Source organism: Gadus morhua, chromosome 14 (genome assembly GCF_902167405.1).
Source record: "Gadus morhua chromosome 14, gadMor3.0, whole genome shotgun sequence".
In the NCBI taxonomy this organism is placed as follows: domain Eukaryota; kingdom Metazoa; phylum Chordata; class Actinopteri; order Gadiformes; family Gadidae; genus Gadus; species Gadus morhua.
Genome location: NC_044061.1, coordinates 16,549,288 through 16,565,060, shown reverse-complemented (window position 1 = coordinate 16,565,060; position 15,773 = coordinate 16,549,288). Strand labels below are relative to the sequence as shown.

The window sequence follows — 15,773 nt, the reverse complement described above, 5'->3', positions numbered from 1 at the left end:
CCCATGGATGTTTTGAAACCGAAAGGTTCCTAGTTGCATACGGCTCCTCTTCCGGACACGTTGTTGTTGCATCATCCAACCACACTGGAAAATGTCGAGCTCGGGTGATCAAGGTATTTCATTTTTCCCTTGCTGACCCATTTACACGCGTATATACTTTTCGGTTTTGTTGAGAATATCTAATGTTTTAGCTGCAATGATCTATTGCAGATAGATAAGCCAAAACGCCGGCAGAAACCTCCAAGCGTCCAACCGGTTATAGCGACATAATGCATAATGCTTGACTGTGCTTAGCTGATGGTGATAACATTACTCTTAACCTGGGAAAGCCACTGTGTTATTTTATCGATACTCAAATTCCGTTTTATCAGAACAACATCCCAGTGAGAAAAAAATGCATCAACCGAGAGGTCTCACTGCTGGTACACAGTTCCTAAGCCATAACCGTAAGCTGTCATTGTTCAGGGAGGATTCTCAGACTTTAGCGAAGAAAAAAAAGAGTATTTAAGAAATGTATTCGAATTTTGCTTTAATGAAACTTTCCCGGAACATGCCTAGTAATCTGTGGTTTCAGTTTCACATATGAGAATAACGCCCGCATGACTATTCTGGGCAAAAGGTTACATTGCTCTCACTATTACTGTTGTATTTGTAACGATGAAACACAGGCTTTTGCTATCACTAAGAACCAACAACACTCGTTGATGAAATTTTGTTGCTGATATTTTCATAACGTCCTTTTGTTTATTTTGGGAAGCGTAGAACATATCAGTTTGAACCGCTGTAAACAATTTACGCCAAACGTAGGCGTACATTGTGATATCTAGGTTACTGTTTAAATGGCTGTCAGGTGATGTTTGAAAATACCTGCCCCCAGCGGTTTTATTCTCTTCAGCAACTGGTGGAAATTAAATGTCAGTTATAAACCATGTCCGAGAGGCCTGCATTCTGTGTTCCATACCAGTAGTAAAACGTGGATCAGAAAAGTGTAGCCTGTATTCTCGATAATTACTTGCGGACGTGTGCCCTCTTGTTTCTGCAGCCTTTGAATATGGCTTCTTGGTACAAATAAATGAAGAGGCTGAGTTGGCATGTGCCTTGAATGAGTACCTGGCCTCACGCAGCTACCTGGCTGGGTTCAGCCCCTCTCAGGCAGACCAGGAGGCCTTTGAGCTCCTCAACAGGGCCCCCGCACCGCAACATGTCCACGCTCTGCGCTGGTACAGACACATAGCTGCGCTGCAGCAGGATCTCAGCCCTCAGAGCAGCAGCAGTGAGTAGATCGCACAAGCCCCTCAACAAGAGTAGTGGAAGGCTCGTTGGAGCTATCCCCACTCCCCAGGCAGGGTACATGAAACCAGCCTTTCAGACTTAAGGTGGGAGCAGTTCTTGGCTGCTTCACAATACCTGCATTGGTCCCCATCCCAGAGTCCTTTTAATTTCTAAAACAATCAATGTTTTTGCCTGCGCACACCTTGTGAAACCCTGATATGTATCATTGGCATGAATTATTTTGTTAGTGGGAGATCAGAGAAAGCCTAACCCTCTAAAAATGCATAAGTTGCATGGAAATGGATGGACAACGTTGTGCTTAATGTCTTAAGCATGAAGTGCATTTGTATGTCATTATTTTGGTAGAAAGAAAAGCATTATTCGCCTAATTTCCTTTAGTTATATTTACCTTTTGAAGTCATCCAGGCCACTAGACTTAGGGTTGGGTTGAGATTTGGTATGGCCCATGAAAGTTGGTGCTATGTAGTGGTTACTGCTCACTTCCTGGAATTGTACTGCTTTTGACGCAAAGACATAGCTGCAGAAACTGAATACTAAAGTGAACCGCCGTTATCTAAGGCTTAAGATGATTCATTGCTATTAGTCGAGTTGTACTTCATCACATTTTTATGAAACAAATGGAGAAAAGGTTCCTAATATGGAACAGCCTGTGAAAGAAGCTCAATTGATTAGTTTCTAATTGAAGCATAAACTCTGAAAATGAATAAAAGTGGGGTGAATTTTAACCCTATGACTAACCACAGAACAGGCTTGTTCGAAGTAATCAATTCAGTCCTTTGTTGTATGCTAAAATTCAAAGTGTTTGAATGGTTAACCGATCGTGGCACTGGCCCTACTTTCATAGGTGTAGTTAAGATGTTTAGTTAAGATGTTCGGTATAGGGGGGTTAGTCAGAGATTCTTTGCCATAGTTTATTGTATCCTCTCAGAAAAGCATCGGACATTGCGTTTAGAAAAGTAATAGTCATCTGTCTCAATTCCTTGTATTGTTTCTCAAAGTCATTTAAACCCATCTTTATCCAAACGTTACTTCAGTGAAAGGGAAGCGAACACAGCCACCCTGGGCGGCCCCCGCTGGAACAGAGGTGGCCCAGCTGCGGCTCTACAACAGTCTGACCAGAACCAAGGTAGCCAGGCGCTCTTTCTCTCATGCATTGGATCTTTGCTGAGCAACTTTTTCTTTTTCACTTTTAGCTTTTAAAAAGGCAACCATTTATCAAACAGAATCCCAGAATAATTCCAAGATCATATCTGTGGATTCGAACCAAAGCAGCCCACCGAACCATGTGTTATCGCTTCATGTTGTAGGAGACGTTTGTTCCCCAGAATGGGAACAGAGTGCTGTGGTACAGCTGTGGACCCACCGTGTATGATGCATCTCACATGGGACATGCAAGGTAAATAATCAGCTGTGGACCTAAAAGGAGCAGGTCTTATCATGTGAACAACTTCGATGGTTGTGCAATTAATATTTAACGTCGTCATGCCTTACTTAATGCATCTGTATTTCAACATTGCAGAATTTTACTGTGCTTGATTCTGCAGATCGTACATATCTTTCGATATACTGCGAAGGATACTCAAAGACTATTTCAAATATGACGTTCTCTACTGCATGAATATCACAGACATAGATGACAAAGTAAGTGGGTATATATCACTTGTTCAACTTTTAAATGCTAAATGTTCTTGGTAGATGACGTGCTCTTCGACCTGAATTATGTATTAGTCGTTATTCACCTACACATTGTCTCGTAAATGGTGCTAGTTAACTGACAGGTTTCGTATAGCTATGTGGAGAATATAACACCACATCAATGCTATTTTTATCATGGCAAAATTGAAAGACGGTTGCTCAGGTGGTTAGATAATTAAGGATTCCCATAAGCAGTTTGATTTGTGTCTCTAGGTTGGATGTTTGTGCTTCTGTCTTCCAGATAATCAAGAGGGCAAGACAGAACTACCTTCTGGAGCAGTACAAGAAGAAGAAACCTGAAGCATCTCAAATAATACAGGATGTTCTGAGTGCCAGAGGGGTGAGGCCTAACACACAACAAGCTCCTCAACGGGAAAACATATTATCTTGCCATTTTGACTGACCAACACAACTCATCGTTCTGTCACCAAACAATGCATCCTTTACTTATGGCGAATTTCCACCGGCGGGTGCGCTTCGGCCCAGCACGCCTTTGCCAAGTAATGAAGGTGCGGTTTGGCTCAGCTCAGTTAGGGCTCCCGTTTCCACCGCCGACAGTACCCTTATGGTAGAGCGGGATTTAAGCCGGATGGCGATAGCAGCGGCAGCTACGTAAGCATCGTGACTTCGTAGCAGCCCGACACGGTGTAGCCTGCTAATAAATCCAATGAAAAAGAAGAACGTGACACAATGAACAAAGATCAACAATGTAGGAAATCCAAGTAGGACGGCAAACTTTTGCGCAACATTTTCTTCAATAAACGAAGCTTTCGCCGTTGTCCAGAAATACCACGCTGGTACTTATTATCCCCCTGTCGCACGGAAGTGACGATTCTTTCGACCAATCAACGGACGGTGTGTGTAGCTTGAACTTGTTGGCACCCTTTCAGACGTCTCAGTGCCCCAACGGAGGAGTACTGCGAGATGAGTACGGCTTATCACAGCTCAGTCTGGACCCCGCCCACTTTTGGCAGTGGAAACGCGAACAGTTCCGCACCTTTGCATACCGAACCGACCCGCAACCGTCGGTGGAAACGCGCCATTAATAACCGTAGTTGGTTTGACTCTGCTGCAGATAGCTAAGATCCATCATATGGCCTGCAGATGTTATATTGTGTAAACATGACCGAAATTGTTGTTTTGAATTACTATACAATTGATGTCAAACATCACTTATTGTAGAATGAGAAGCAAATAGCAAATCTTCTTTATTGGATTAATTGGACACAACTAAATTAAAATCTTAAAAAGAAGTGTGTGTGTGTGTGTGTGACAGCCTTTCCAACAGAAGCTTGCGGAGACGACAGACCCAGACAAGAGGCAGATGCTTGAGAGGCTGGATGCTGCAGTGGCCGCTGTCCTGGGCCCCCTGCAGGCCGCCGTGCACAGCAAGGAACACCCCATTCATGCCGAGGTGTGGGAGTGTGTGTTAAATTGTCATTTTTTTCTAGTGTTTGCTTTTCTATTTGTAATTATAACTGTAATCGGTCACTTTTTTATCTGTATATTTTTTTAACTAAGGTGCTACTGGAGAGTGCTAAGGACCTGCTGGCTGACTGGCTGGATAACCAGTTTGGAAGTCAGGTCACGGAGAACTCCATCTTCTCAACTCTGCCCAAGTACTGGGAGGGGGAGTACCACGCTGACATGGCTGCACTGAATGTAGGTGGACGTCAAACACGTTTTGTAATGCTATATCATACAGGCACCTTATTTGAAGTTAAAGCAATGAAAATACGTATATGTATGGATGTATTGTATAACAGATTGATTATGTGTATAAAAACACATCAAGCCTTTATCTAGTCATTACCAACTATGTTGGATGATTGAAATTATTTTGTTTTGTTTTTTCATAATCAGGTGCTTCCTCCTGACGTGCTTACCAGGGTCAGTGAATATGTGCCGGAGATTGTGGACTTTGTTAAGAAAATTGTTTCTAATGGCTATGGGTAAGAGAGTAACCATACATCAAGATGCCTATGTAGATCTTGGAATGAATTTGCATCTCTCTAATAACACCCCCACCCCCCCTTTCTCTCTTTTCAGGTATGAGTCAAACGGTTCTGTTTACTTTGACACTAGTAAATTTGATTCTAGTAAACAACACTCCTATGGCAAACTAGTGCCTGAAGCAGTTGGTGACCAGAAAGCATTGCAAGAAGGAGAAGGTAAAAATTGCATTGTTATTATCACTATGTATTGGTGTGTTCAAGATGCATTATACACCACCCGCAAGACTTGCTAAGTGGGAATCTCGCAACTTTCCTGTTCCTGTTTAATTTATAAATTGATTTACTAAAGATCTTTGAGGACCACTCTCTCAACCACTCATGACTGTTTATGATGATGAATGTTTTGACAGACCTTGCCATGCATTGCCGTTGTTTGCTAACGATGCCCTTTGTCTGACTGTTAGGAGACCTGAGCATCTCTGCTGAAAGGCTGAGTGAGAAACACTCCCCGAATGACTTTGCCCTGTGGAAAGCCTCAAAGCCTGGGGAGCCTTCATGGGACTCTCCCTGGGGGAAGGTGGGTCTCAAACAGGAACTACAGAACTTTTTATTTGAATTTAAAAATAAATTGTACAAAATATGAAGATAGGTTGTACAGTATTCTAATAGACCAGCTAATTATCTTTCTAGAGGAAAGTCCTTAAAAGCTGCTTGTTATAATAAGTTGATTGTAACTCTTCGTGTTTTCTACTTGACAGGGGAGGCCTGGTTGGCATATTGAATGTTCTGCCATGGCGGGCTCCATCTTGGGAGAATCAATGGATATCCATGGAGGGGGTTTTGATCTCCGCTTTCCCCATCATGACAATGAACTGGCTCAGTCTGAGGTAGAGAAATCCTTTCTTTTGCATACCGTAAAACTAGCCTAAGGATGCAGTTGTTCAAGTGAAAATTAAGTTATATTTACTGACATGTATTGTTCCCCCATAGGCTTTCTTTGAGAATGATAATTGGGTCCGCTACTTCCTGCATACTGGCCACCTGACAATTGCAGGCTGCAAGATGTCTAAGTCTCTTAAGAATTTCATCACAATAAAGGATGCCTTGGCAAATAATTCAGGTGACTCAAATTAAGATTGAAAGATCAGTTTGTAATCCTCCATTGAAATCCCCTCATTCCACAAACACAGCTTCCATCTAAGGTAGAACTTGAGAACATTCTTATGCATACGTATTAATTAGGCTGAGTGAAAGTCCTGTAATGTAGAGGTATCCTTGTTCCATATATGACAAAGTAATATCCTTAAAATGTAAATGGATACCGCCCAATCAGAAGCCTCGCCTCTAATCCCTTGTAACTGAAAGTACTATCGCTCCATCCAAAGTCCCGCCTTCTTTCCAGTAACGGATGTTTGGAGCTCCCTGTTCCAGGCATTCCGAGATGAGAACCCTTGGAAATTTGTATTAATTCAAGTTTGATGTTTGATGTCTTATGACATTACAATTGCTGTCTTGGTCTCTCCCTGCAGCTCGTCAACTCCGCCTGGCGTTCCTCATGCATTCCTGGAAGGACACGCTGGACTATTCGGCCAACACCATGGAGTCTGCCGTCCAGTACGAGAAGTTCATGAATGTAGGTGGATCACAGCTGGTGAATCACTGCTGATTGACGTTTTGCCCTTTTCCTTTTTATTGAACCAGTCTTTGAATCCAATGTGTGAACTGGTCACTAATTGGCTTCCCTGACCCCCTATAGGAGTTCTTCCTCAATGTGAAAGACATTCTGCGCTGTCCCACTGACATCACCGGTCAGTTTGAGAAGTGGGAAGCAGCCGAGATGGACCTGAACAAATGGTACGTAGAGCTGCACTGTCCGTGGGCTGTCTCTGGTTTAAAGAGCAACTGAGCTCAATTTTTTTTTTTTTTTTTTTAAACGTGGGCATTTGTCTGACATGATCGTCAAAATAGTGATCTGCCATTTATCACTGTTAATTAAATAAGTCGCCAATTTACAGAAAAAAAGGGGTAAAATCCCATATGAACGTTCCACTTTGCTGCGAACGCAGGTGTCATTCTTTTTGTGAAGTCAGACTACCTTCTCCGAGGCAGTCTGACATCCCGACCAAGGGGCTCTGGCGCCTCGGTTTGTGTGGACGTGTGGAGCTCTGGGCGGCAGTTGACTTCTGTGTCTGCGAGAAAGTTGGGCTTATCGGGCACTTGTTGTCTAATGCAACAAGTTGTTGTCTAGTGCGGCAGGTGTGGCAGGTGAAGCTCCGTCTGAGCAGCAATGTATTTAATATCCACGTCCGAGGGTAAGGCTTCCCGGACATAGATAGTATAACGCTACGGTGTGTGAAGGATTTCATATGTAATATCGCTTACTATAACATTCATAACAGTTACACAATGATGGTACAAAAGAAGTATAACAGTTGGCATTGGTTGTAACCATGGGAACACGCCCCACTCTTTCCCAAAACCCTCAGCCTCTCTCAGCCTAACACAATTTTTGGGGAAATCAAGGAGTCTAAAAAAGCAACACACACACACGAACACACGAACACGAACAAAAAAATAACATGACAATCATTAAAATGATGGCCAAGAGCAAACAATTACATGACAGCCCAGGCTAAACCTAATTAGTATATGCTACACGTGAACCTCCTAAGATGTCGCAATTTGATTGGTTCGCTATCTCGGGGTATTGGTCATATCCCATGATTAAGATCTCAAACTCAGGATAGTGTATTGCGAGCGTGACGGTCGTCTCGTCACACTAATAAAAATAAATAAACCGCTAACAAAAAAGAAAAAATATCATTAGTTGTTTTTATTATCTTGTTTATTTGTGTTCACGTGTAGTATATACGAAAACAATTATTCAACTCAGGCTCCGTGAATAGTGGGGAACAGCCCCCGAGGTCGAAGGTCGAGGGGGCTGTTCACTTATTTAAATAATTGTTTATTTTTATAATTGTTTGCATATTTTAATAATTGTTAAATATGATGGCCGAGGTCAAACATTAATATAGTGGCCCAGGACAAACATTATATGACGACCCAGAAAAAAAGTTAATATGATTGCCCAGGAATATGGAACTTTTTATTGGACTTTATTATTTAACTTTTCTGTGGGTTACAACTCATTCCTTTGATATGCATGTCGCCATCTACAGGTGTATGCTATGAATGCATCTATATTTTAAATACCATTTTATGTAACAGATCAGCTAGAGTACATATTGGACAAAACTCAACAAGGTCTACAAATGCTTTAACACTATTTCACATGAGGAATTTGGCTCAGAAAGGGAGTTTGGATATATTTTTTACTAAACACAACTTAAAAATGTGTATTTGTCGATCGGGACTCAGTATTCCGGATATCCTTTTGCGAAGCACAACTAGCAAATATTTGGGATCAGTGTACACACATTCTGAATCGTCTTCTGTGGGCAACAAATATATAAATCCAATCAAAACATTGACGCATGCACACACACCTACACATACACCAACAGTAATGCATGTATGACAATGTATATATGTTGCTTTATAGTTTCTATGAGAGGAAGTCGGCCGTTCACGAGGCACTCTGTGATAACGTGGACACGCGCGCTGCCATGGAGGAGATGAGGGCCCTGGTCAGTCAGAGCAACACCTACATCGCCAGCAGGAAGAGTGCCAAGCTCCAGCCCAACCTTATGCTGTTGGACAGCATTGCCGCCTACCTGACAGCCATGTTGAAGGTGAGGATGTCTTGAAGGTGCTGTAGGTAATTTTGAAGAGCTATACGTTGAGTATAATCTCCTAGAAATACAATAGCCATCCATCAGCTGGGTAAAAATTCCCTTAGAGAATATCTGATAGAGTGGAATGCCTTAGTGCCTCTGAGCTGATTTATATTTCAGGCTGCCTCTATCTAATTCTAGCGTGTTTCTGGCCAATCAGAGTGTTTCTTCCCTGATTTGGTCTAATCATCATTCACATTCTCTCACAATGTGTTTTTTATTTTTATAACGCAGCGAGTGAGGGAGAAAAGAGGGATGGTGTTTTCGGGGGACGGGGGGTTGTTTATTTTCCAAATAATACTCTCTTCTGCTTTTTCTGCTTTAAACTGACCTACAGCACATTAAATACAAAGTAAAAGTTAAATGTAATTTGGAACAAAGGCAGATGAAGACTGCTCAGTTACAACTCCTATGTTGAGGAAGCTGTTCATGTCCACTGAATGGTGGGCTGCTCAAGTCTGTCTTGCAATAATGTCATAATTCTACACTATGAGGCACTCATCAGATCTCTGCTCTGCCCTAGACGTTTGGTGCCATTGAAGGAGCCCAGCCGATTGGTTTCCCAGTCGGGGGTACAGGCCAAGACATAGATGTAAGTATGACGGAATCCTTGACAGTTAGTTCTGTGTACAAAATCTCTGGTCTTTCTGTTTCAGATATTTTACTCAAGTTGGACAGTGCGCATGTGGCAAGCAGCCTGCAGCTCACACACACTCACAGCACGCAAGAACACACACATACACCGCACGCACGCACAGACACACACACACTCTCACGAAAACAGACATGCGAGCGGTAACGCAGACGTATTAAGACAAAGGCAGCGTAGAACACTGCACACGCACACGCATACATGCACGTCATACACACGTCATACGCACACACAGAAACGCCTAAGAACACACACACACGCGCAAGCTGACGCAGACGTTTCAAAACAAAGACAGCGCAGGACACCACATACACACACACCAAGATTGATCCCGCATCCCGCAATGCCTTGCGATATTGATATACCCCCTCCCCCCTTCCGTCCCCCTTTCAAACATAGCGCCGACCGGCATATCAACACACAAGTCACGTGATCTTAAAGACACAGCTGTGAACAAATACATTTGTTCACAGCTGCATGTGTACGGATTTTTTTTTATTATTATTATTACTGACAACAGTCAGCTGAACATTATAGGGTCCCATCCTTCCACTCCCGGTTTTCTCAGTTAAACACAGAAATCAACTAAAATTGTCCAAGTGTTAGTTATATTTTTCTTCGTTGTTTCTTCCATTTGTCTCTTATTAGTGCTCTAATCTCTCATCGATCGATGCTTCGGATTTTGTGGATGCAACAGAATATATGATGCATCATTTTAGCAACATTTAAGATGATCGCGATGAGTTCTGCCTCCATTTTGTCTATGGTCAAATCAAAACAAACTACAGTGACAGCGGCCACACGTATCCCGCCTCTTGCCAACTTAGACCCTACGTCATATCCGGCACATTGCAAGCCCACCCCCCTAAACCCCCTGTTGATTCTACTGATGTCTAAACGACATCGATGTCCATATATAAAGCATCAAGTGTGAATCACCCTCAGGGTCAATTCTCCTGATATTCAAATGCGGCAAAAATGTGTGAAAACGGCTTATAAGTAGAATATTATTATGCTTGCTTTATAACATAAGGAGGAAATTATTTTCTTTGCTTCATTACATTATAGGTGAACCAAAAATGTTTATATGTTGTAACATTGTAGGCAAAATGTTATTATATTATGCGCTCTGAGATTGGTTACATTATCGACTGGGGTTTCCACATTATTGCTATGGATTTAATGACAACTAGAGGTTGGTATTATGGAAACTCTAGTTTCCATAATATTTCCAATATTTAAATACATGTATATATTACTGACTTCATAATTTAAATCCAACCTTTTTTGTATTTTTCAGCTGGAAACCACATTGATGCCATATCTGAAAGTGCTTTCAGACTTTAGAGAAAATGTACGGAGAATTGCAAGAGAGCAGAAGGGTATGTATTCTAATCCGCGTTAATTCCTTAGCCTGGTAGGTTTAGGTACATGCCTTCGCCCGTCGTCACGATTCTAGGATAATCAAGTCCTTCATGTAATTTCCAGTGACGGAGCTGCTACAGCTGTGTGACGTGGTCCGGGATGACACCTTGCCTGATCTGGGCGTTCGACTAGAGGATCACGAAGGTACCGGTGGAGGGGGAGTGGGTGGATGCACAGTACTGTGACTTTGAGCTGCAGCCATGAGGACAAAAATACCCAGGCCGCGCTCAAGGTTCCCTACTCATGTTGGACATCCATGCTGAATTATTATACTATTTATCATAAAATCACAGTCGAACTTGAATCGTTCAAGACTTGTGTCTTGTCGATTGAGTCCATTGCAGTACATTATTCGTCTTTTTTTATTTAACCTTCATTTTACCAGTCACTTGAAATTACAAATATCTTTTCCAAGAGAGACCTGGCTTACAAGGGCAGCAGAACATGATCTTTTAAAAAAGATAAAGCTTAACATATCAGCATGGCAATAGAATGGTAGATATTAGTTCAAACATCTATAATTTCCAATAGTTTGTGCTTCCCTTTGTTTCAAAACGGAATTCAATGAACTAAGAGTGATTAGGTCCTGTAGCTGAAGCTCTTACTGCAGACACAGGGTTGAGAAAACCAAAAGGCCTCTTTCCCCGACTTAGTGAGAGCCATGAGCATGTTGCTTTGAGACCGTTATCCATATGTTTCCCTTTATATATTTTTGACTGAACAATTAATGTTTGGTACAGGTCTCCCTACAGTGGTGAAGCTGGTGGACAAAGAGACCCTGCTGAAGGAACGAGAAGAGAAGAAAAGGGTATGGGGCAGAGAGTTTTTTGGAAGTTGTAGTGTGGTTGTGTTGGCTTCGTCATCTTTCTGGGCCCGGTTTCCCGAAACCTTCTTAAAGTCTTCTTAACGCTACGTCATTCGTAACTGCTACTTAAAGTTCTACCTTAACATCACCGCATGTTTCTGGAAACGTTCATTGCTACAAATCTCTTTCGTACGTCGTTCATTTGTAAGGTTGGTCTGAAGCGCTCATAGAACCTTTTTAGTTCTACCGTAGTGATGGTTCAGCTCATGACGCTTGTCGCCGCCACTGTACAGTAACCTTTAGAAATCCCCTTTGTGCATGGAACTGCCACATTGGCAGTGTTGTGTTTCACCAATATACAGTACAGTACATATACGGTACAGCAGGCGATGTCAGCTCGACTCGCTTCCAATAAAAAAATAAATATTGTATTTATTTTACTACAAAACTGTCTTTAAAATTAAGGCAATTATAATGGGAAACCTTTTGTAAAGAGAAACCAGACACCTTTTGTAAACAGAAAATCAATAGCCTAATTTGAACGGTATCGACAGATGTAATTAAGGATGTGATTGCCTCAATCTCCTCCGCTGCTATATACTTTTTTAAATCACTGTAGGCTATGCTATGTTCGCCCATGGTTAAATAAATGTTAAGGCCTACTAGAAGAATTTCGAGCAATGTTTTATTCGCAAAGACTGCAATTTTTTTTAGAACGCTGTCATGCAGCATGTTCTTTCTGGACAGCGTTTACGAACGACGTAGGGAGTGTTTCCTAAGAAGACTCCTAAGAGGCCGCTCAGGAACCACGCCTATAGAGGTAAACAACGTTGATACGTCTAAACGTAGGTGCGCTAAGAGTGTACGTTATCGAGAAACCGGGCCCTGAACATTAGAGCATTTGGAAACAAATAAGTGTACATGCACGCTTTGTTGTGCCAAAAATACCCAGGCCTTTACGTTTGGCACAAGAAAATGCAAAAATAAAAGTGCCTGTTTAGTATGCTCAATACCTCATGACCAAATCACAGCTTGTTGTTTTCCTAATGTAGCAAACTTCTATGATTTAAGTCGCAGGTCTATAATTTAATATTTGGGGTTTTTTTCGCAGATGGAAGAGGAGAAGAGAAAGAAGAAGGAAGAGGCTACTAGAAAGAAACAAGAACAGGAGGTCAGTTAATAAATACCAAACCGTTCTCATAAACAGGAATTGGAGCAGATGAGGAAGACCACCAACGCAATCTTCTGTATCAATAACCGTTGCAGCATTGCTTTTTCTTGCATCCGGCCAGCGTCTTAACTAAGCCAAGCTAGTTCTACACTTGAGCTAAAAATGGGCTAAAACTTAGTTTGGTCCGCCATATTTTCTCTTGACCCCAATGAACATCCCAATGAATATCCAGCTTATACCAAGATTATACATCCTAGCTATCGAGCATAATAGCATCTTCCTCTGTTAAATATGACACATTTTAGGGACATAGAGAATACTTTCTGGTGATCTGTTATCATAATTTCTGAATTAATTGACTAATTACTGTGTCAATTTTAGATGGCCAAACTTGCAAAGATGAAGATTCCCGCGTGTGAGATGTTTCTCAAAGAAGCTGACAAATACTCAAAGTTTGATGAAACGGTAACTATATTAGCTACTAATGTGCTTTGGAATGAATCACAGCACTGTTCATTAACTAGTCAGTTCATCCCCTCGATTTGGTCTAATTCTGATTCTCTGACACACTACAAAATCATACTGAATCATATTGACTATTGAGTTTGTGGAATTATATGACCAATACCAAAAACGATGTCTCTTTATTAATTATTAATTATTTTTTGTCCTGGAGGCTGAAATTATACAATTTGCTTTTATCCAGGGATTTCCCACTCATGACCTGGAAGGAAAGGAAATCAGTAAAGGACAGGCGAAGAAACTGCGTAAGCTCTACGAGGCGCAAGATAAACTACACCGTGATAACCTCCAGATGAACCAGAATGGCAGCTGAGTGTTGCACACAGAACTTATCTCTCCTAGGAAAGAAATATTCAGGCCAGTGATGCTGGCTCGACACCTCTGCATCTCGTTTGTCAGAACAATAAAGGGAAACGGACACACAGAAGAAAAGCCTAACTAGATAATGTTAAAGGAAAGTTGATTTATCACTACCTTTTGTGTTTACAACATACACCACCATTAAATAGCAAATCATAATATGTTTCCTATTTTTTATTAAATTAAAGTAAACTGGGGAAGGGATTGGAATAACCTGAAAGCATTGTCTATAAAGAAATGTGGCTGCTATCAGAAGGAGCTGCCAATGACCAAAATGATTCTGCCTTTGTGTTTAGCAAATGCTGTTAAAGCTTCTTTTTTTTTTTTTTACTATCAACCTAAATATTTATTATTTTTAAAATGTTTATGCTGGTCATTGCTTAAGCTTTTCGAACGATAAACTGATATGCTGGTTCAAGTTCCCAATAAGCAAAGCCAATATATTAATTCTATATTGATGCCATTATATTTGCCGCAATAAGTTGCCATTTGATGGTATTTATTGGCATCAGAAATCTATTTGCTTTCAATGGATTTTGGCTAAATCGTGAGTAAGGCGAACACAAGGATTCAAACAGAGCCAGCTCTTTCTAACATCTAAACAAAAGGTTTTTCCAATAACATACATGATGCTTACTATTGACTAGATTATTCAGCCGTCCAATGGGGTTGCATAATAATGTATTCATATTGTAACTTATTGTTTTTGCCGTGGTTATATGGCAGTTATATGAAAGAATAGGTGGCCTGTAAGGAAGTAGTAGTCAGAAGTAGTTTCCATTGAATTGATGATGGCGGTCTATGGAACCTCTGGGAAGGTGGGAGTCCTACACACAGAATTATTATGAAGAAAAAGGGTCATTGCGGTTTTCATTCTATACCCTCCATATATATGATGTTTGAAGTGTTTAATAACGTTCTGAGAGGATCTTGTGAACTGCAGTTCTATATAGAAGTTTAGGATAGATACATGTACCTTTTACGCAGGACATACCTGTTGACCTGTTGAAATTTAATAAAATTGCCATCCTATTGAATTAATGTAATTTTTACTTCATTTGAGAAGATAGAACTTGATGAGCCTTCAGATCTGGAACAATTTGCAATTAATTAATATTGCATCAATAATAGATGCATTCAAACTATTTGTTTTGTGTGCTATTCGTTATGCATTTTTGTATAAAAGTGCCAAATAGTTTATTATATTCATGTGTTGAAACAGTATTTACTACAATTAGGGCATTTAGCAGACACTTTTATCCAAAGTGACTTAATACACACATTGACACACCGACAACAAAGTCAACCATGCAAGGCGACAGCCAGCTCGTCAGGAGCAGTTAGGGTTAAGTGTCTTACTCAGGGACACAACAAGGCAAACAGCACTCTGAAAGCTTACAAACGCTCCAAGTGTAGCTGTTAACAGAAAGGTAATGCCACTAAATGTCACTTTGTTTTGCTTCTATTATTGATTTCACATTTTTCTAAAGGGGGGAAAAGCTAATGCAGAGTTTACCATTCAGATGTACCGCCAAACAAGCCCTGAACCAGAAGATCATTCACAAGTTTGTGATAGTAGTACCTACGTTTCATGCTCTATCGAGCCCCCTGCCATACCTGAGGAGTTGGCCGACATCTCCATGAAAGAAGAGGAGCTCTGCCAAGCATTGTCGCACGATATCCTTAAAAACACCCACAACAAAGTGTGCGACCCAATTAATCTATTAAATCAATGAAAGAAAGAGGGCCCTCATGATCGACTGGCTGATCAAGGTTTATTCTAGGTTCAAGCTGCTCGAAAAGATTCTGTATCTCACAGTCGCAAATCTGGATCGTTTTCTACAGGTTGGTATAGTGGGGACTTTGTATTGTCACTGCTTTGGTGGCCTTTGGTCAACTAGATGCTTATCCCTTCCTCTGCACTTGCTGGTTCAGCCTGTGTCGCAGGATGCTCCAGCTTGCACGTGTGACAGCTATGTTGGTGGGTTCAAAGTATGAGAAGATGTACTGTCCAGAGGTAGCAGATTTAGCATACAACACTGACCACACCTTCCCCAAGGCCCTGCTAATGGAGCAGTTGATTCTCAGGAGCCTCAACTTC

The 15,773-nt window shown here is 41.3% G+C and overlaps 1 protein-coding gene across 2 annotated transcripts; it reads left to right on the top strand.

Moving 5' to 3' along the window:
* Nucleotide 1: 1 nt before the first annotated feature.
* On the top strand, nt 2-14,709 carry cars1 (cysteinyl-tRNA synthetase 1). Of its 2 annotated transcripts, XM_030376959.1 has the most exons (23): nt 16-113; nt 1,043-1,273; nt 2,328-2,419; nt 2,601-2,689; nt 2,838-2,934; nt 3,230-3,328; nt 4,265-4,402; nt 4,510-4,650; nt 4,852-4,940; nt 5,038-5,159; nt 5,408-5,520; nt 5,702-5,830; nt 5,934-6,063; nt 6,473-6,576; nt 6,700-6,797; nt 8,506-8,695; nt 9,261-9,329; nt 10,690-10,771; nt 10,878-10,958; nt 11,555-11,622; nt 12,731-12,790; nt 13,172-13,255; nt 13,497-14,709. In XM_030376959.1, the coding sequence occupies exons 1-23, from the start codon at nt 92-94 to the stop codon at nt 13,623-13,625; spliced, it is 2,457 nt and encodes an 818-aa protein (XP_030232819.1). In that variant the 5' UTR covers nt 16-91; the 3' UTR covers nt 13,626-14,709. The 2 variants fall into 2 exon arrangements, with proteins under 2 accessions (XP_030232820.1, XP_030232819.1); XM_030376960.1 differs by lacking the exon at nt 1,043-1,273 and having other exon boundaries at nt 2-113.
* Nucleotides 14,710-15,773: the final 1,064 nt, after the last annotated feature.

What these genes read in the sequence shown, in the direction of transcription:
- cars1 (XM_030376959.1), top strand. Translation starts at nt 92, where the DNA reads ATGTCGAGCTCGGGTGATCAAG. An exon ending in CTGACATGGCTGCACTGAAT is followed by an intron (nt 4,651 to 4,851) that starts GTAGGTGGACGT and finishes TTTCATAATCAG; the next exon opens with GTGCTTCCTCCTGACGTGCT. An exon ending in TCGACTAGAGGATCACGAAG is followed by an intron (nt 10,959 to 11,554) that starts GTACCGGTGGAG and finishes TGTTTGGTACAG; the next exon opens with GTCTCCCTACAGTGGTGAAG.